The sequence below is a fragment of the Anolis sagrei genome, chromosome 5, assembly GCF_037176765.1.
Source record: "Anolis sagrei isolate rAnoSag1 chromosome 5, rAnoSag1.mat, whole genome shotgun sequence".
Taxonomy (NCBI): Eukaryota; Metazoa; Chordata; class Lepidosauria; order Squamata; family Dactyloidae; genus Anolis; species Anolis sagrei.
Window position 1 is genome coordinate 92,891,670 of NC_090025.1, and position 21,461 is coordinate 92,913,130.

At 38.6% G+C, this 21,461-nt stretch overlaps 1 protein-coding gene across 2 annotated transcripts in view; it reads right to left on the bottom strand.

Moving 5' to 3' along the window:
* The window catches only part of BEND7 (BEN domain containing 7), a 76,724-nt gene that overhangs the window by 52,099 nt on the left and 3,164 nt on the right, over window positions 1–21,461 (bottom strand). For both annotated transcript variants that reach the window (XM_060778225.2, XM_060778226.2), the window contains exon 2: window positions 9,051–9,134. In XM_060778225.2, coding sequence (XP_060634208.2) covers window positions 9,051–9,134 — 84 coding nt within the window. The remainder of the gene's footprint in view (window positions 1–9,050; window positions 9,135–21,461) is intronic.

The window sequence follows — 21,461 nt, forward strand, 5'->3', positions numbered from 1 at the left end:
AGAGATCGGGAAAGCCCCTACACTAGATACCTTTAAAAAGAACCTTAAAACCTGGCTCTTCTGCTGCGCCTTTGGCAAGTAGGTGTACAATATGACACTACTGCTCCCCTCAACACTTCTGTCACTGGAGTACATGCCCCCCTAATCGGAAGTATCTTTCACATAAAAGTATAATATGTGCATTCTCACAAGTCCTGGTCAACTATAATCTGTAGCCACTATAATCTGAATAATGTAACACTTCCAAAGACTTCAGAGGCAGCTCCATGTACAGCATTTTTCAGGAAGGAAAGTTTAGTTTCACAACCCTGTGTTTCTTTATGAGCTCCCTGCAAATAATTTGCTCCTATGGTTATCTCATTCGAGTTTTTTAACATTTTATCCTGCACATGTGGCCTGCGCACTGTCACTGTGATTGTGTTTATTGTAATGTTATTTTGTTACTGTATTCATATGTTTTTTTTTCTTTTTTAATGTAATTTTAATGCTGTTGCTTGTTGCTTATGTTTTGGTTTTATCTTGTAATATGCTGTGTGGGCTTGGCCTCATGTAAGCCGCCCTGAGTCCCCACTGGGGAGATGGTGGCAGGGTATAAATATAGATTATTATTATTATTATTATTATTATTATTATTGGCAAAGGTCACTGGCCAAATAGTTTTAGTCTGAAAAATAGGCTGAAAGCCAGGCTGGAAGTGATCTAATACATCTTTTCTTAGAATCTCAGCATTTGTAATGCTACTACACACTCAGGGGTATTATTCAGGAATGAGCAGTTAACATTGACAACTATAGTCTTTAAGGCATAAAGCAGCAGTAATTTCTCAATTGCTTTCTCCCAGGTATCACCAACTAGTGCAATTAAAAGATCTTCTACATCAGACATTTAACAATAAAACATCCAGATAAACAGAAAGAACTTTGCTTGCCATTAAGAAGAGTGGAGAGGTGGCCAACTCTGCCTTCAATAGAAGGTAATGTCTGGCAAAAGCAACCAAGAAGGGTCTCTCCCATGACTTCCTCCAAAATATAAAGTTAAAGGTTTCTCCTTGACTTTAAGTCTAGTCGAGTCTGACTCTGGGCGGTGGTGCTCATCTCCATTTCTAAGCTGAAGAGCTGGCATTGTCCATAGATGCCTCCTAGGTCATGTGGCTAGCATGATTGCATGGAGTACCATTACCTTTCTCCTGAAGCAGTACCTATTAATCTACTCACAGTTGCATGTTTTGAATCTGCTAGGTTGGCAGAAGCTGGGCCTAACAGCGGGAGCGAACCCCATCCCACGGATCTGAACAGTCGACCTTCTGGTCAGCAAGTTCTGAAGCTTAGCAGTTTAACTCACTGTGCCACCACATGACAAAAAAGGGTCTACCCAAGGCATCTGAAAACTTGTGCATGCTCATGCAGAGAAATAACAGTCTTTCAGGAAATCTCAACCTACAGCTAGTTCAGAATACACCAGTGAGATTTATTTTTATCCTTCCTTTCACATAATAAAAGGACTGTTGACTGACACACCATATAGACAGTATATAAGAGTTGTCTTAATGAAAATGCGCTGGCTACCACTGATCTCAAAGCAGTCCTGATGTTGGCATTTGAAGCAGAGACATATTGGGACTTTAATATTGGAAAGAGCAGCTCTCTGAGGTTTGCAGGAGGGCCCATTCCTCTCTACCTGCAAGGGTAATACAATGCAGGAAGATATGAGGAAATGACTTCTCACCCCAGTTGTGGAATGCTCCCCCTCCCACCCCCGGAGCTTTGATATGGCATCGGTTTCTTTCCCAAACCAAGACAAAACATGTTTTTATAAGACTGAGAGCTTAAATTGCTTTAAAATGTATGTATTTTATACAGTTCAAACTATTTTATTGCCACAATGTAGAATCGTTTAACAATGTTTATTATTTTGTCTGTATTCCATCTTGAAACCCTATAACAAGAATCACAGAATCCAAGAGTTGGAGGAGACCTCATGGGCCATCCAGTCCAACCCCCTGCCAAGAAGCAGGAATATTGCATTCAAATCACCCCTGACAGATGGCCATCCAGCCTGTTTAAAAGCTTTCAAAGAAGGAGCCTCCACCACACTCCGGGGCAGAGAGTTCCACTGCTGAACGGCTCTCACAAGGGGTGAGACATAATATTTTGATTAAAAAATAATAAAAAAAATTAAAATGAATTTTGCATTCTAGTTGGATTGGCTTTTTGTTTTGTTTTTAATTACACTGGCCTACCAAACAGCTCAGTTACTGAAATAACTTATCTCCAATTATTTGAAAAAGAATGTGCATGGGTATTATTGAACGTACTTTGCTGATACTTTGCATTATTCCTTTCCTGTTTATTTTTAGCTTTGCTATAGAAAGAAACATGGAGTGAAACAGCCACTGCACCAGCTGTTCACATGTTATGCAAAATGTAGTGTGGCAATCCTTAGACTTATATGCTCCATTCCTGCACACCTCAATAGTTTCCATGACTTCTGGCAAATCATAAGCCCCATTCATGTTCAGCACACCACTAGAGGGAGTGGAGGACACAGGCTTCAGCCCTGCCCCTTACATTCCTGAACACCCTGCTTTGCCAAGAAAGGCCTGAAAGGAAAAAGTAACTGCCTTCAAGTCAATATGGTTACATAGTTCCACTTGATCAGAAGCCCTGATCTAGGACACTGCTGTACAAAGTTGTGGTTTCACGTGCAAAGTAAGTCAGAGTGAGAACCAGAGAGCACAAATGTAGGGGGAGAGGTGTGCAAGTGCAAGGACAGCAAAATTGTAGTATAGTGTTATGTGCAAATTTCACACTGCATTTAATGGAGCTGTTTAGCTCCTCTTGCTGCTGTCCCTTTGTACAATTACACTATGTAATAAAATTTGAAAAAAATGTTCCTGGTTTGAAAGTGTTCTTTCTGTTTAATATGCAGTACTCTGAAAGTATACTCCAGAAACTTAGCTTTTGTGGCTACTACAAACTACATTGAATTGGTTAAGACTTGATGAGATATTCATCAATTCACCAGACTGAAGAACTATAGCAAAATGTGCTGCAGGATGTCCCGCAAAAACCAAGTTTTTGCAGTTTAATAAACATTTTCCATGTTTTTATGATAGAACTAATTAGGAAATTATTCATGCTACATAGTGTTATGGGTAGACAACAGCTACTAGTCACCTAAGAAACATACATATTTCTTCTCCCCCAAGCTGTTGGAACACAACTTAGCCGGTTTTGTACTTCATATTTATCAGAACTGTAATGCCCTGTGTAGTCACTTAAAAATCATTTTTTTCTGGCATCTCTGTCTAGGAAATTGAAATGTTGGCAAAAACCTACAGCACAGTAGGAAAGTGGTTGCCAAGCAGATTTATAAGTACATACTATATAGTTATGCTGTCTGATCTTGTTTGGTTTTGCTAGATCTAAGTTCTGGAAGACTGTACTGTTTCATGAGACAGGAGTGGGGTGCCTTTCTTTCAGCTAAGATAGACGTCAAAATTCAATATACAGATCTCCTTCCCATAGGTGGGACAATAAGCAATGTTCCCTCTTTTATCTCGCCCAAGTTTTTAATTCATTTTAATCAGTTTGTCCTTCTAATCACTACATGTAGCCCGCCCATTACTATTGTGCCTGTGCATATTTTTTTTATATTGTTATGTATTCATATGTTTTATGTAACTATGCTGTTATTGTTTATTGTTCGCATTTTAGTTTGCATTTTTGATGGTTTTTTTAAAAATTATAATTGTAATTTGGCTTGGCCTCATGTAAGCCGCTCCGAGTCCCCATTGGGAAGATGGTGGCGGGGTAATAAATAAAGTTTATTATTATTATTATTATTAAAATAATTTTGAAATTAGTAAAAGTGGGTGCTGTAGGGAACAAGTATACATTAAAACTAAAGCTTCGTGGGGCTTTCAATGTACTTAAGATAAGTCAGATTCTGCACTTTTTATTTTTTCTATTTTTAGTGGCTAAATATTAGGTTTCCAAAATAAATGGCACATTAATTCCCTCTCTTTCTGGCAAAAAAAAAAAAAAGCTCAACACTATATTGTCATTTATAAAGCTTAATCTTTCCATGAAAAATATCAGCTAAGAGTCTTCAACTAGTGAGAACAGACAAATGTATTGTTAACTCTTCCCTTTTGGTATTTGTTCAAATGTTATTTGATTTGTATTGTTAAAAATGCAATTTTAAAAAGAGAGTAAAGATCTAAAAACCTCAAATTCCTCTATGGCTCTGAGAAACCTTAACTAAGAAATAATTTATTGTTTACCCACTTGTTTCCCAAAACTACAAAAACACCATCCATAGATTGCATGAAGCATTTGCAGTCCAGTATCACTAAAGTTTTAAAGGTTTGCCATCTTCAGGTAAAGTTTCAGCTTTCTGTGGGCAAAATAAGGCCACTCAGACCTCACCTACATTCTGACGCACTGTCAAGGGCAGTCAGAGATTACTAGAGATTTGCATGTGTTTGGTAATTCCTGGTAGTCTATCAGTGTTTTTTGCATTTACAAGGAAACTCGTAGGAAACTCCATTAAGCCTAGTTTGTACAAAGCAACAAAGGGGCACAGGTATCAGGGAAGCTTACTCATTTCCCACAACTCCCATCAATCTACTACTACTACTACTACTACTACTACTACTACTATTTCTTCCTACCTAAAGCCAAGGAAGCTGTCCTGACCCTAACCAGTTCCTGTCATCAGTAATGGACTGTATGAGCAAACAAACTGAAACTTAACCCAGTCAAGACAGAGGTGCTCCACTGGAATACAGATCAGGGAATAGGGACCCAGCTTGTGCTAGATGAGGTCACACTTGCCCTTAAGACACAGATCAGCAGTTTGGTACTCCTGGACTCAGCGATGAACTTGGAGGCCCAAGTATCTGCAGTGGCCAGGAGGGCCTTTGTACAATTAAAATTTGTGTACCAACTGTGCCCGTTCCTTGAGAAGCTGGATCTGGCTACGGTGGTTAATGTCTTAGTTACATCCCATCTGGATTGAAGTAACAAGCTCTATGTGGGGCTGCCTTTGAAGAGTGCTTGGAAACTTCAGCTGGTCCAAAGAGCAGCAGCGAGGTTGCTAACTGGGTCTGGTTGCAGTAGCTGCAATCAGTACCAGTTTGCTTCTGGGCACAATTCAAAGTGCTGTTTACAATCTTTAAAATCCTAAAAGGCTCAGAGTCTAGGCTATTTGGCTGACCACACCTCCCTGTACGAACCTGTCTGGGCCCTGAAATCAGGACTCTTCTCTTGGTCCCACTTCCATCACAATCTTGGTTGGTGGGAATGAGAGAGTGGGCCTTCTCGGTGGCTGCTCTTTGACTCTAAACTCCCATAGAAGCTAAATGGCCTCCTCACTGTTATCCTTCCGGCATTAGGCTAAAGCCTTTTTATTCAGGCAGGCTTTTAAAGAAAGTTTTAAAGATCAAGTCAGAGGGTGCTGTGATTTTAGGTTTTCAATTGTTTTGTATGGATTTTAACTGTGAATGTTTAATAGTATTGATATTTACTTCTGTTTTAAAGTTTGTATACTTGTATAGATTTTAAGATGTATTCAAATGCTTTTAATATAAACCACTTTGTGTCTCCTTTGTGGAGAGAAAAGGCAGAGTATAAATAAACTTAATAACAGCTGCTACACCGAATAACATTTCTGACTGGGAAAAATCCTCCAACTCTGTTAATCTAATATGCTTTATGTGGCCAGGAATGACTTATCTTGGATGTGCAAAACTGTCATTACACGATTAAATCACAACTTCTAGCCATTTGAATGGAGGCAGATGGGCGGAGTAGAAATGACTGCAAATTTCTGAAACAATCTATATTTAAACACAATAGCTCACTTACCTTCATTTTTAACTGCATTGTGAAAACCTCAACAACAATAACTAAACAACTACTTAGATTCTTTCTATATTGTATATTAAATTTCTTAATTGAAAAAATACCAGGACTGGTGATCTTGAATCTTAAATCAGTCTTGCTGATAAAAATGAAGAGAGAGAGAGAGAGATTTTTAACTATTTTTAACCAGTCCTTCTCTAGGTATGTATGTCACAGGGCAAAATAAGAAGTGGATCTGGCAACCTAGTCATCTGGTCTGTTGCTACATAGATCTAATCCATCATGGCTCATCTTAGATTGTTATGCTTAAGCTGATAAGAGCAAGGTTAATTTAGCTACAGACAGAGAGTTATAAATTCACTGAAAACTGCATCTACATGTGTTTCTTAGGAGTTACAAAGAACACAAACTTCAATCTTATGTGACTTCCATTCATTTTGAATGGACATATGTGGGACATGTGCTTAAGATGTTGGACAGAGGTAGGTTATAAATCAATGCAAATTGGACAAGAACAATTTTGTTTTGTAGAATACATAAGGTATTTTACATTTACAATGTAGCTGACACTACAAACATGTTGCCATTCAGATCTCCAATATAATCCCACAAATAGTTCCACCACACTATTTGCTTGCTATCTAGTTTGAGCAGTCACTTCAGTCCAAAGATAGACAGTTTTGTTTTCATCCCATTGAACCGAACTTCCATCCAGTCAGTTTATTTCCCCAGAATAATGTTTTGTTGCAGAATTCACATATATCTACAACCACAAGATGGTTATTTTACAATATTATCACTTGAAGAGTTCTAAGCAATATCCCTAAGTGCTATATTATCCAACTACTATATTATATAGGGTTTTTTAAATTGATAAAATAGTAATACTTTATGAGGCAGTTGCTTACAATGTTTCTTCCAAAAGACAAAGGACAAATGTTCCAACTCATCTGAACATGTGCAATCCTTTTTACTTTGAGGGGAGGGGTTACATTTGATGAAGTAGATGACAATGCTATCTCTGACCTGGACTTCTGATAAAATGCCCTGATGATGATTAAAAGGGCTGCCTTGGAGATTTTCAGGCTGTAATTTGATACCCACTTAATTGGGAGTATGCACCACAAACCTTACTTAGTACTTATCTCTGAGCATACATGTAAAGGATTGTGCTATGCAATCCTCACTGCAAGTCTACTTTGCTTATTCTACCTTGACAAAGCAAAGTTATTAGTCTGCCAAAGTCTAATTCATCAAAACAAAAGTGTTGTAAAACACACAGGCACCTGCACTACAGCATATTTCAGTCCATTTTTATATCAGTCATAAACATCTCTGCTTTTGGCACCTCTTCAAAATAAATGCACAGCAAAGACTGCATGCAGTGTAGCATTCCATTTTATGAAACCATAAAGTTCTTCATTTTTAATTACACAGATAAATGTCTCATCACACATTTTGTTACCAGGATGGCATAATTAGTTTTCTGCATTAACCTTTCAAAAGCGGGATCTGAATTCATTGTAAAAAGTGTTTACAAAATGTCTGCATTTCCCCATGCTTACAAAAAGCAATGCATTCCACAAAAGGCAGAAGAAAATGTAAGCATGATGACTCTTCAGAATGACAAAGTATATTTCAAAGTTATAGGACATGGTAGTGAAGGTACGTTAAAAGAACGGCTCCATGGAGTTTTGTTGGTGGGTCAGAACATCTAATTCCATAAATTATATATGTTTATATAATTGTTAACATCAATATTCAAGAATATAACTATGTGATGCCTTTTATGTGTTTATGCACTAGATGAAATAAATTTTAAATAATGTGATTAAAAGCTTAAATACAATTAAAAAAAGAATCTAATTCTATAAAATAAAAATCATCAGTTGTTTGAATAACCACATGATAAAACATAACAATATTCCTCAAAGACACATCTAATGCAATCTTCCGGACCAAAAGCAAACACAGAAAAAACAAAAATATGAATGACCTATCTACATATTACTTTAAGAAACAAATACAGAGAAAAATACCTAAAGCAGGGAACAGCCACGACTATCTGCACCATTCTACCACCATTGCTACACATATTCCAATTTTTCTTCTATCAAAATAATTTAGGGCCCACAGTCTCTTTGGTGACAATCGCACTTTCCATTTTGATCCATTTTATCAGTCCATCAGTAATGACACCAATGGATCAGCAGGATCACAGTGCAATTTTGGAATAGGGTTAGGGGGATGAGGGAGAACCTAAATGGCATCAAGCATAGCAATTAGTTTGATGAAATACCAGCCATGTTCTGGATCTGTGTGTTTAAATCCAAATGGTAGCCCTGAATTAAAATTAATGCAAATTAATACTGGTTATTTCTGCAAGGATTCATCTATACAATGCAAGGCATCGTTAAATCCCAGTAAACTCTAATATAACTGGTTCTTCTGCAGAGGAGAATTTTTGAATCATTCAAACTGAGGAGACAAAATAACCAGAAGTAATTCTGAATTCCTCCACAATATTGCAAGTATGAGGCAGGCAGGAATACTGAGATACGAAGGGACAGAATCATAGCAGGAGCAATAATGAAAACAATTAGTAATGCCCTGATGAAGTACTATCAAGTTTTCATTTGTCAAAATGTAATATTTCAGTATATTCCTTGCACATTTTGGACAGCTGATTTAATTTAATTTTGCTACGGTTAGGAAAAGTGACATGCTTGCAGAGGTGAAGGGACATTAAATTAAGACAACACATTAATTCCTTCCACAGCTAAAGCAAAACCAAACAAATAGTGGCTTCCTGGAAATTGAATTTCTGTTACCCAGATGTCAAAGATGTAATACCCCAATTACACAAACTATTGCCAGTGAAGCATCCCTGCAAATATGCAATGTAAATGGGTAGAGCAGAGTTGCAAAACTGCACAGTCAGCATCTGGTTCTATGGGTGAGTGATAATTAGCACTGTGTGTAGACGCTAATAAACATTTATGTCTCAAATTACAACATTTTGAGCAATGTTAATAAAAGATAGCTTACTATCTGAAAAATAGAAAGACCTTTGAAGGAAAAAGCCCAATTAAACAATGGCAAACACTTCCTGTGTGTCTGCAGTAATTCTCATACACCCACCACAAATGTGGCATTTAGAAATCAATCAAGACAAAAACATACCTAAATAAAATGGTTGCACTTCTTTGGCCTCCCCATTAACATCATTACTGTAGTCAGAAATCTTGTATTGCTCATGATGATAGTCTGGAATTAAAATAAGGAAGCAAATTAGAAATCAAGCAATCTGGAAAAAAAATGAACACTGAATATTTGGCTGCAATTTTACCTCCTAATCTACCAATGCATATGGTATTTTATTCCAAGCACAGCACATCAGTTAAAGAAAACATGTCTTGCGTCTGCCCTTCCTGAAAACAAATAAAGCCCTCTACATATGCTGAAAACATTTAACCAAAACATTGTATACATTTTAGCAAACAGCTATGTCTAGCCTCATTTGCGATGTTCATTTCCACGTAAATGTTACACCAGATGCCAGCTATCTCGGATATTGTCTTATAGAATGCTTCTGATGTTTTGACAGAAATGACGAGTTTGCCATCTTTATAGATCAATAGAGACTTGCCTCACAATAAAAGTACTGGGAAATGCAAGGAATAACCTTTTAGCTCTTTGGCCTTTTATCTGGGAAGACTGCCAATGAATTCTAATGGGAACATATCAGGCTTGATGAATGGAAATTAATAGCACTTTCAAATGAAACTGAATATAGACAATGAATATAGATGCTTTTTTATTACAAAAATGTACTGAATAAGTAAGAATAAACTTGTTTATATGGAGGCACTAGAGAACAGACATCTATAGAAAAACATCTAACATATTTGGAGAGTTGGTTTCTAACCCTACCACTGGTACTTTCAATTACTGTAGGCCTATAACTGATCCAGATTTAAAAATTAGGAAGCCTGAGGAGTATTATCTGTTATATACCGTGGAGCTATTATTGAACAAGTATTTTATATTGGAGGTATGTTACTGAAACCCCAAAATGTGCCTAGTTTATTGAGAACTCACACTCTCTGGTACACAGAGCAACGGTGGCCTTCCAATTGCTTCTTGACTACGACTTACAGCCACTTCAGTCAACATAGGGAATGGCAAGGGATTATGAACTGTGATGTTATCCAAACGCTTCTGTAAGGCTACAGTTGCTTACTTGTGCTCTATGCAAACATATATAAAGCATTATGTGAAAGCTTCTTAACCCCAGTCATCAGAAACCCATTCCCTCTCTAAAGAAGAAACTAAAGGGTGGAAGAAATGGTGGAGAACACCTCTTCCTATTTACTCTCCTTGACTTTTTCACTTTTCAAATTGTGATACACCAAAACTTGTTAAAGTCAGGATTACAATATAACATTTTACATTAATTTTTTGGCATCTTTCCTGCCGACTTCACCAAGACTAGTAATATTGGGCAAACTGATGGATTGTGCCTTGGAAGACTCATGCAATACTTTAGTTGCCTAATCCAAATGCACCAAGAAAAGGTATTTAACAACAGTACATGTTAACAAAGCACATCAATGCTGGGTTAACCCACTTCAAGTATCAGTCTGGAACTAGAAGTCTATATGTATGAGGGTAAAATGTTATGCAAATACTTCTACACTTCATGTTTTGTAAGAACAATTTGTATAAAACTTCCACAGGAAAAGAACTCCTGCATTTTGATGTAATGATCAAGTCAATAGATGCACAACCGTGACACCATGGAAAACAAATAAGTGATCAGAAAAGATTGGGCTAACAGAGCAGAATGGCTCCACAGGAAAAATAGGGCCACAGCAACAACAACAAAAGCATAATGACAGTGTAAGGATTACATGAAAAAGTTAATTATTCAAATAAATTCATCAGCGGCAGGTCTTGAGGCAAGTAACTCTTTTGGTAATTCTTCTCAACTGCAACTTCTTTGCCATAACACTGGAATAACAACAGCAAAAGCAGGACTCTTTCATTTGTACTACAATGGCACCTAAAAGTTTTTCCAGATGTTATAATGCAGGGAATTCTTGTGAAATTCAATATTCTCTGCCTAAGAAAGAAGCTGCCTGGATCTCAAAAGATATTACTTTCCTCTTGCTAATGAATTGAAATTTTATTACCCTTGCCCCTAGTCCCCACATGACCAAGACAAAAGAAATAACACTGGAGACAAAATGTAGGCTTCTGACATTGTCACTTTTCTTCTCCTGCATGACTCTTAGCATCTTTGCTTGATAAAGAACCCTGTGAAACTTCAAAAGCTTGTATTATGTATTTTGTGCATTTTAGTTGTCCCAATTAAGACTTGTTTTGTAGATTTTGTTGCATTTTTTACAAGACCAACATGACTACCCCTGAATATGTTTCTTGCTTAACTAAAGTGTTTCAAGAACTGAGATACAGTCAGGAAATATACCATATGATCAACAGATTTTAATTTCCAGGGATCCAAAACATAACAGTAATTCTGGACACATTTACTGGGAAGTGAATTCCATTGCCTTCAAAAAGTAATGAATTTATGGAAAATATGAAAAGTACAGTCTCAGTTGTTTTTACAACCCAACTCGAAGCAAATTTGCTTAAAGTGCTATTGTATTATTCATTTATTTTCCTTATTTATGTCCCACCTTTCTCTACCCTGAGGGGGACTCAAGGAGGCTTATAATTGCACCTCCGCTGTGCCTTAAAACATACAACATCAGTTAAAATGTAAGTTAAAAATTAAAACATAAGCATAATAAAAATACATTTCAATGAATCACATCATCCAGAGTTGTAGTCTAAAGGCCAATCCATTGTCAAATTGTACATATTCCATACTAACATTCCTGCACTAATGTATTTTTCAAACGCCTGCTCCCAGAGCCTGGTTTTGACTCTCTTTCTAAACACTAGGAGGGAGGGGGCTGCCCTGATATCATTAGGAAAAAAGAGCTGGTCCCAAGTAAGCATGCATAGGATTATAGTCTTTGGGAAATGTTGTGCCTAAAATACGATGTGTACATGTATTTGAATCTTCCAATTTTCTGAGAACTGGCTGTTCCTTCTAATTACTTGAAATGTCATATGGCCCTTGCTTGCTATTATAATGAATAGAGTGTGTCTAGATATGGGCATTCAGAAATTTATGGGAGGGGTGTATGTCAAAAGATCCAAGACACCTCCACTCTGACCACAATTTCCAGAATTTCCTAAGTCAGCAGAGATGGCCAAACTTGGCAATGAAGTTTAACTATGGAAAACAAATATCCATTAAAAAATATGAAAAAGTAACAATAGCCTATGCTCCCGAGATTCCATTGATTAATGACTACTAAATTCAGTACACAAGACACGAGTTTGAATAAATCTAAAGTTGTCTCTCAACTAGAAGACATATTACTCTAACGAAAGCTAAATGCACCACACAATAATTGCACAGCTTCTCTATGGTTTAGTCACATAATGGACTTTTTAACCCAAGCACACACTTTTTCCTTACATAAGAAAAACCTCAAGTTTAAAGAAGATGTAATATTTGGAGCTATACCCTGAAAGCAAAGATTTCTAGAGTACAAGTTCCTCCACCAGATCAGTGCACTATTTCAAAACATGGGCACCTTGAGGGGCCTTTGTATCTTAACTCCCACACCAAATACACATAACATCATGCAACTATTCAATCCACTTCCCATATACTGCATCATACTGAAGTGAAACATAGACTTTGATAGTACTGAAACCTACCACACACAAAATCCCACAAAACCAGATTTGCAGTACAGTACTTTGCATAGGAGGCCTACTTTTCTGAGTTCAGTGAAACTGATCTGCATAGAGAAGGAAACCTTGTTGTGTTTAATAAGCTCAAACCCAGGTAAGTCAGATATATAGGATTCCAGTTGTAAAGATGTCATAACCTGCAGTTAAAGGCTGTACCCTTAGAAGCAAATGGTCCTTCCTGTTATCTTCAATATCTTTTTCTAATTGTAAATTAGAAATTTGCTATTCTTTCTCATGCAAATCTTCCCTGAAAATGAAAATCCAATGGTAGATTGAGTGTGAGCAACAACAAAGAATACTCATTAGCATCCCAATCTGGAAATGAAATAATCACACCTCCTTCACTTCTGAAACCGCTTCAAGTCATATGACATGGAACCATAATGGCCTACAATATCAGAGGCTGGGAAACACCTCTATACTTGGATTGGAAGTTCAAGTGGATGAACATTTCCTTTTTCGCCTCAGGATTCCAACTTCCCAACCTAAAGACTCAAGTATGTCTAATGTGAGTACTTGAGGTGGGCGGGCTATTTATTTCTTTTACCTCCAGACTTTCTCCCAAAGTTTTTTAAAAAAGTAAAGTAGAAAATAGAATAAGCAATCAAAATCACTGGCTGAGATTCTGCATTGTTGAACATAATTACAACAATGAAGCTCTGTCATTGTAGTTACATCTGATGTTAACCCTGAAAAGCCTACCATTTCACTCTGGAAATTTTTATTCTGAGATATTACAGATTGTGGTGCTAGGAAATGGCATCTGTAGCACTCTCCCAGCTGCAGAGTATGTCAAGAACTGGCAGCTGAAGAGACTCTTTGGGGTCCTGCCACAACTGCTTACCTAGGCCAATGACTAGGAGAGTACTGCAAATATTATTCCCCAACTCCCTGATCTGCGGTACCTCAGAAATCTTTTGGTTGAAAAATTGAGTCTGGGGTCATGTTACAACTGGGGTCATGTTATAACTGTAAAAAAATGAATCCCATATAGTTAGGACATAATAACTCCAGCTTGTGATCTTTTAACTACTGAAGAATTTAAAACATAATAGTGAAGACATAGTACAGCATAACCTCTTCAAAGATTTTTTCTGGATCATGTAGTTAACAACTAAAGGCCTGCCTAGGTTCCAATCCAAGTATAGAGAAGAGGTGTATTCCAGCCTCTAAACTGCCTGATGACAGAAAGAATAACACTGGAGGTCAACCTGGCCTCCAATAGGAGGGAAATCTTTAGTGCGGAAACAGTCACTTAGGAGACCTTTTCTTTTGTCCTCACTAAACACATCTGAAACAGATTTCCAAGAGGAAATCTTATCCTGAGAAGGCTCTCTCAAGGATTGCAAAAATTGGGTATGTTCAGATAGAGAGATAAGGTCCTTCAGGTGGGAATTAAAATACAACAAAGGTCCATCCATGTGCCTATGTTTTAGAAAATAGATCTACAGTCCAAATTTCCTTGTATTTTAGGGCATACCTACAACCATAGCTTTTCTTTTGCTTTGTGCTGACTTTTTTCTTATGGGAATTTCACTGGCTTCTGAAACAATAGGAGACATAAGAGAAACTTCATAACTTTAGGTTGGTTTTTGTTGTTTATTTGTTCAGTTGCTTCCAATTCTTCATGACCTCATGGACCAGCCCATGCCAGAGCTCTTTGTCGGCCACCCCCAGCTCCTTTAAGGTCAAGCCAGTTACTTCAAGGATACCATCCATCCATCTTGCCCTTGGTCACCCCCTCTTCATTTTTCCTTCCATTTCCCCATCATCATTATGTTCTCCAAACTTTTCTGTCTTCTCATTATGTGGGCAAAGTATTTAATCCTTGCCTCCAATATTCTTCCCTTCAGTGAGCAGTCGGGCATTATTTCCTAGAGTATGGACTGGTTTGATATTTTGGGGTCCAAGACTCAGAATTTTCCTCCAACACTACAGTTCAAATGCATCTATCGTCCTTTGCTCAGCCTTCCTTATGGTCCAGCTCTCGCATCCATAGGTTACTATGGGGAATATAATTGCTTTAACTATGTGGACCTTGATTGCCAGTGTGATGTCTCTACTCTTCACTATTTTATCGAGATTAGTCATTGCTCTCCTCCCAAGAAGTAAACATCTTCTGATTTCCTGGCTACAGTCTGAGTCTGTAGTAATCTTGGAGCTTGGAAATACAAATTTGTCACTGCCTCCATGTTTTCAACCTCTATTTACCAGTTATCAATCAGTCTGGTTGCCATAATCTTGGGGTTTTTTATGTTTAACTACAACCCAACTTTTGCACTTTCTTATTTCACCTTGGTTAGCTCCTTAGCTCCTCCTTGCTTTCAGCCATTAAAGTGGTATCAGCTGCATATCTAAGGCTGTTAATGTTTCTTTCAAAAATTATAATTTTAAATTTATGTTGGCTAGAATCATAAAAGTAAAACAAAGCTAACCATCAACAGGAACATAACAACTTAAGACTGTTAAAAGCGGACATGCTTCATCAAATCAACTTTAACTGAATCTTTATGGAAACTGATACACTTATTTAAACCTTGCTCTTAAAAGAGATGAATCCTGCAAATAAAAAAATCATTCATAAATGAACGATCTTCAGTATTTTGGTGCCACTCAAAGCCCATGCCAGAAAATACATTCAGTATGAGAAAAATTCCATGTAAACCATGACTAATTCAAAAGTAGAGGAAATGTCAAAAACTATGGGTTTTTTAAAATAATTGCCCCACAGCCTTGTCCGCTTGAGTCAGAGGCACAAGAAGTGACTTCATGCTTTCAAGTGATAGGACTGAGAGGAAGAACTCAGTGCATAACATAAGTAAAAGATAATTAGTGGAAGGGGCAGAAAAAAAGAGCAGAACATTCTTTTTAGTGGAAGACAACATTGAAACTTATCATCATGCATAGCCTAGCCATATTAGAGGCACCATTTGAATACGTGCAGCCCCAAAACATCTGGAGGGATGCAACTATTCCCACTTTCATTTAGTTATAGAAACCTTATATATACAGATGGTTTCCAAAATTGCTGGCGTTCACATATGTCATTCAGTGTAGTCATGTAGACCCCAGATGTAGTTCTCAATTCCTCCCCTCTGGCTGTGCTAGTTAGGACTGATGGGAATTGCATTCCAACTTAATCTAGGTGACCACAAGAACAACAAATTTGGTTTAGGAAGTACAGAATCCTAGATCTGTTTTTATCACATCTATGGAAATGTCACCCTCTAGACAAAGTATTGCACTGAACCTTTCACAGAATATTTGATTCCACCCTAAAACTGGTTCTGAGTGACATTATGTGTGCTTTCAAGTCGCCTGTTGCCTCATGACAATCCCATGAATTTCATTGGGTTTACTTAGTTACTCCTTAAAAGATTCAGAAATCAACAGACAGCTTAATCTATTTTGTCTGCTGTGCTTGGGTGAGGTTTTGATAATTAAAAAGCTCAAAGCGTAAGGAGGTCCACTACCAGACAAAATGCAGCACATAATGCAACCAAAGACATTATGGGTGTGTGTTATGACTCAAAAAGTGTGCTTGACAGACAATATCAACAAGCAAAACTCAGCACCGTCACTAATGGGAAGGTTCACAGGAAATTTATGACATGGAGATACACTAATTTTTTTTGCTGCGGCAACCAGTTTTGTCATTTTTTCCTCATACTTTCTACTTGTGGTATTGCTACAAATTAACATGTTCTGAAGAATCTTTCCTGTTGAGCTTAATGCAGGATACAACGTAGGAGAGGATTCATAAGGCCGAGCACACCTCCAAAATAGCTACCTCAATTTAGGTTATTAGGTTATTATCCACTAAGTTCTAAATTAGTCATATTTATTTATTTTACTGAACAAAGCATCAATAATAAACTGCTTAATATAGGGGGAAGGTTTAAAGTTGCAGATGTGTAAATATATTAAACTTTACAGAATTTAAGTTAATAATGTGTAAATTAGTGCCTTCCATTCTTTTCCTACTTCAAGATACTCTAGAGTCCAGGACCCGTGAAGTGCATATCAGTTCCATGGCAGCAAACAGGAGTAGTTTGTGATACTGATGTTATGATCCAAACTTGAAGGAGCAGGCCTATCACTAGGGAAACACCCATTAAGACACATTGCAGGAAATAAGATGCCATACAAACAGCAAAAACAAAAAAAAAAACAAAAAAAAACACAGCAGCACAGAAATGGCTAAAACTCTATAATTTTAGAAATTGCTTTGTGTACAGTTTTCTTAATAGGAGAAAACAAAAAGAGTATTCAGAAGAATTAGAGGCTAAACCAATTACTATACTTAAGTCAAATAATTTCATTTGAACACCGGACATATTGTACATTTACATTTATTACTGAGAACTTATCTTGTCAAATGTTATCTTATGGAAAAATTGTACTAGCACTTAGCTATCTTACATATGCTAAATTTACATTTATATTCTGTTACTTAAGTTGGAGGAAAAAAGTTCCAAAACAGTTTACAGTTGCATTTTCAGTTAAGTGTGTAGCCATTTATAATTGCAGTCTTCACTTATTTAGTGTCTAACAATTAAGGAATCATATTGCAAACACAAACCTAAAACTAAAAAAAAAAAAAAAAACCTTACAAAACCATTGAAGTCACTTTTTCCTCCTTAACAACAACCCCTCTTATTTTGATCTTGGAAACCTTATATCCAGATTTCCTAGAAAAGACAAGTAAGGAAGGGATTTCTTAATTATTTAATGCGGAACCTAATAGCCATAATGGCATTATACTCAAAATTACCTGCCTTGAACTTATCATGCCGAGCACATACGCAGTACCCGGAGATATTTCTGTGCAATCTTAAAGATCTTATCCAGCCATGTTTTAAAGTAAATTTAAAATAGAGAAACAACCTCCCAAGTAGAACACCTGTTATGCAACACCAGGAAACTATATATACCCCAGATGAAATGGAGAGGATACATTTTATACCATCTGAGATACTTCTTCTGTTTGAAGACCATTTCTCTTCTGAGGAGCTCACGCAAACACACAAGGAGGAAAAGCACAAGTTGCAGGCCAACAATTCCCTTTGCTGGTGTATAGTTTATCAGCTGTGTTGTGGATGCTTAGGCTGAACACAACCTCTAGGAAGCTTTCCCTTGAAACACAGACCTGAAACACTGTCAATTCGTAAAGGTACAAATCTTGATATGGGCCCCTTCTACACTGCCATGGAAAATCCAGATTATCTGATTTGAACTGGATTATATGCAGCAAAGGATCACCGCCTTGTCGGGGCGCTGGAGCTTGAGCACCTCAATGATGTCATGAGCGAAACCGTGAAGGGCCACCCAAGACGGGACGGTCGTGGCAGAGAGGTCAGACCAAGCGTGATCCCTGGGGAAGGCAACGGCAAACCACCCCAGTATCCTTGCCAAGAAAACTAAATGGACCAGTACAACCAGAGATATGTCGGTATGCCATTGGAAGATGGGACTCCCAGGTCGGAAGATGGCCAAAATGCTACTGGGGAGGAGCAGAGGATAAGTTCAACTAGCCCCAGATGTGATGACGCAGCTAGCTCAAAGCCGAAAGGAAGGCTAGCGGCCGACGGTACTGGAGGCGAACGACGAATCCGATGCTCTAAAGATCAACACACCATAGGAACCTGGAATGTAAGATCTATGAGCCAGGGCAAATTGGATGTTGTTATTGGTGAGATGTCAAGACTAAAGATAGACATTCTGGGGGTCAGCGAACTGAAATGGACTGGAATGGGCCACTTCACATCAGATGACCACCAGATCTACTACTGCGGACAAGAGGAACATCGAAGAAATGGAGTAGCCTTCATAATTAATAAGAAATTCGCTAAAGCGGTGCTTGGATACAACCCAAAAAATGACAGAATGATCTCAATTCGAGTGCAAGGAAAGCCTTTCAACATCACAGTGATCCAAATATACGCCCCAACCACAGCTGCTGAAGAAGCAGAAGTAGATCAGTTCTATGAGGATCTGCAGGAACTACTGGATAATACACCAAAAGAGACATTATTTTCATTACAGGAGACTGGAATGCCAAGGTGGGAAGTCAAATGACAACTGGGATCACAGGCAAGCATGGTCTGGGAGAACAAAATGAAGCGGGACGCAGGCTGATAGAATTCTGCCAGGAAAACTCGCTGTGTATAACGAATACTCTCTTCCAACAACCTAAAAGACGGCTTTATACATGGACCTCACCAGATGGTCAACACCGAAATCAGATTGACTACATCCTTTGCAGCCAAAGGTGGCGGACATCCATCCAGTCGGTGAAAACAAGACCTGGGGCTGACTGTAGCTCAGATCACGAACTTCTTATTGCCCAATTTAGAATAAAACTAAAGAGATCAGGGAAAATACACAGACCAGTTAGATATGATCTCACTAACATTCCTAGCGAATATACAGTGGAAGTGAAGAACAGATTTGAAGGACTAGATTTAGTAAACAGAGTCCCAGAAGAACTATGGACAGAAGTCCGCGACATTGTTCAGGAGGCGGCAACAAAGTACGTCCCAAAGAAAAAGAAAACCAAGAAGGCAAAATGGTTGTCTGCTGAGACACTGGAAGTAGCCCAAGAAAGGAGGAAAGCAAAAGGAAACAGGGATAAGGGGAGATATGCCCAGTTAAATGCGCAATTCCAGAGGTTAGCCAGAAGAGATAAGGAACTATTTTTAAATAAGCAATGCATGGAAGTGGAAGAAGACAACAGAATAGGAAGGACAAGAGACCTCTTCCAGAAAATTAGAAACATTGGAGGTAAATTTCAGGCAAAAATTGGTATGATAAGAAACAAAGATGGCAGGGACCTAACAGAAGCCGAAGAGATCAAGAGAAGGTGGCGAGACTATACAGAAGATCTGTATAGGAAGGATAACAATATCGAGGATAGCTTTGACGGTGTGGTGAATGAATTAGAACCAGACATCCTGAGGAGTGAGGTTGAATGGGCCTTAAGAAGCATTGCTAACAACAAGGCAGCAGGAGACGACGGGATCCCAGCTGAACTGTTTAAAATCTTAAAAGATGATGCTGTCAAGGTGATGCATGCCATTTGCCAGCAAATATGGAAAACACAAGAATGGCCATCAGACTGGAAAAAATCAACTTATATCCCCATACCAAAAAAGGGAAATGCGAAAGACTGCTCAAACTTCCGTACAGTGGCCCTTATTTCTCATGCCAGTAAGGTAATGCTCAAGATCCTGCAAGGAAGACTCCAGCAATACATGGAGCGAGAGTTGCCAGATGTTCAAGCTGGGTTTAGAAAAGGCAGAGGAACGAGAGACCAGATTGCCAATATCCGCTGGATAATGGAGAAAGGCAGGGAGTTTCAGAAAAACATCTACTTCTGCTTCATTGACTATTCTAAAGCCTTTGACTGTGTGGATCATAATAAATTGTGGCAAGTTCTTGGTGGGATGGGCATCCCAAGCCACCTTGTCTCTCTCCTGAGGAATCTGTACAAGGACCAAGTAGCAACAGTCAGAACTGACCACGGAACAACAGACTGGTTCAAGATTGGGAAAGGCGTACGGCAAGGCTGCATACTCTCACCCAACCTTTTTAACTTGTATGCAGAACACATCATGCGATGTGCGGGGCTGGATGAATGCAAAGCTGGGGTGAAAATTGCTGGAAGAAACATTAACAACCTCAGATATGCAGATGACACCACCCTGATGGCCGAAAGCGAGGAGGAGCTGAGGAGCCTTCTAATCAAGGTGAAAGAAGAAAGCGCAAAAGCCGGGTTGCAGCTAAACGTCAAAAAAACCAAGATTATGGCAACGAGAATGATTGACAACTGGAAAATAGAGGGAGAAACCGTGGAGGCCGTGACAGACTTTGTATTTCTAGGTGCAAAGATTACTGCAGATGCAGACTGTAGCCAGGAAATCAGAAGACGCTTACTTCTTGGGAGGAGAGCAATGTCCAGTCTCGATAAAATAGTGAAGAGTAGAGACATCAGACTGGCAACAAAGATCCGCCTAGTCAAAGCCATGGTATTCCCTGTAGTAACCTACGGATGTGAGAGCTGGACCTTAGGGAAGGCTGAGCGAAGGAAGATCGATGCTTTTGAGCTGTGGTGTTGGAGGAAAGTGCTGAGAGTCCCTTGGACTGCGAGAAGATCCAACCAGTCCATCCTCCAGGAAATAAAGCCCGACTGCTCACTGGAGGGAAAGATACTAGAGACAAAGTTGAAGTACTTTGGCCACATCATGAGGAGACAGGAAAGCCTAGAGAAGACAATTATGCTGGGGAAAGTGGAAGGCAAAAGGAAGAGGGGCCGACCAAGGGCAAGATGGATGGATGGCATCCTTGAAGTGACTGGACTGACCTTGAGGGAGCTGGGGGTGGTAACGGCCGACAGGGAGCTCTGGCGTAGGCTGGTCCATGAGGTCACGAAGAGTCGGAGACGACTGAACGAATGAACAACATATGCCAGTGTGGATTAACAGAATTTAGTTAAAAGAAAATAATACCTATTATTTGTTTTGATAATGTGGATTACATGGCAGTGTAGAAGGGGCCATAGTTGCCCACAGAAATCCAACCATTAACCCCAAAAGGGGCTCCTCTCTCTCTCTCTAAGGCCCCTTTCACACAGCTGTAGAAATCCAACCATTAACCCCAAAAGGGGCTCCTCTCTCTCTCTCTAAGGCCCCTTTCACACAGCTGTATAAAATCCACATTGAACTGGATTATCTGGCAGTGTGGGCTCAGATAATC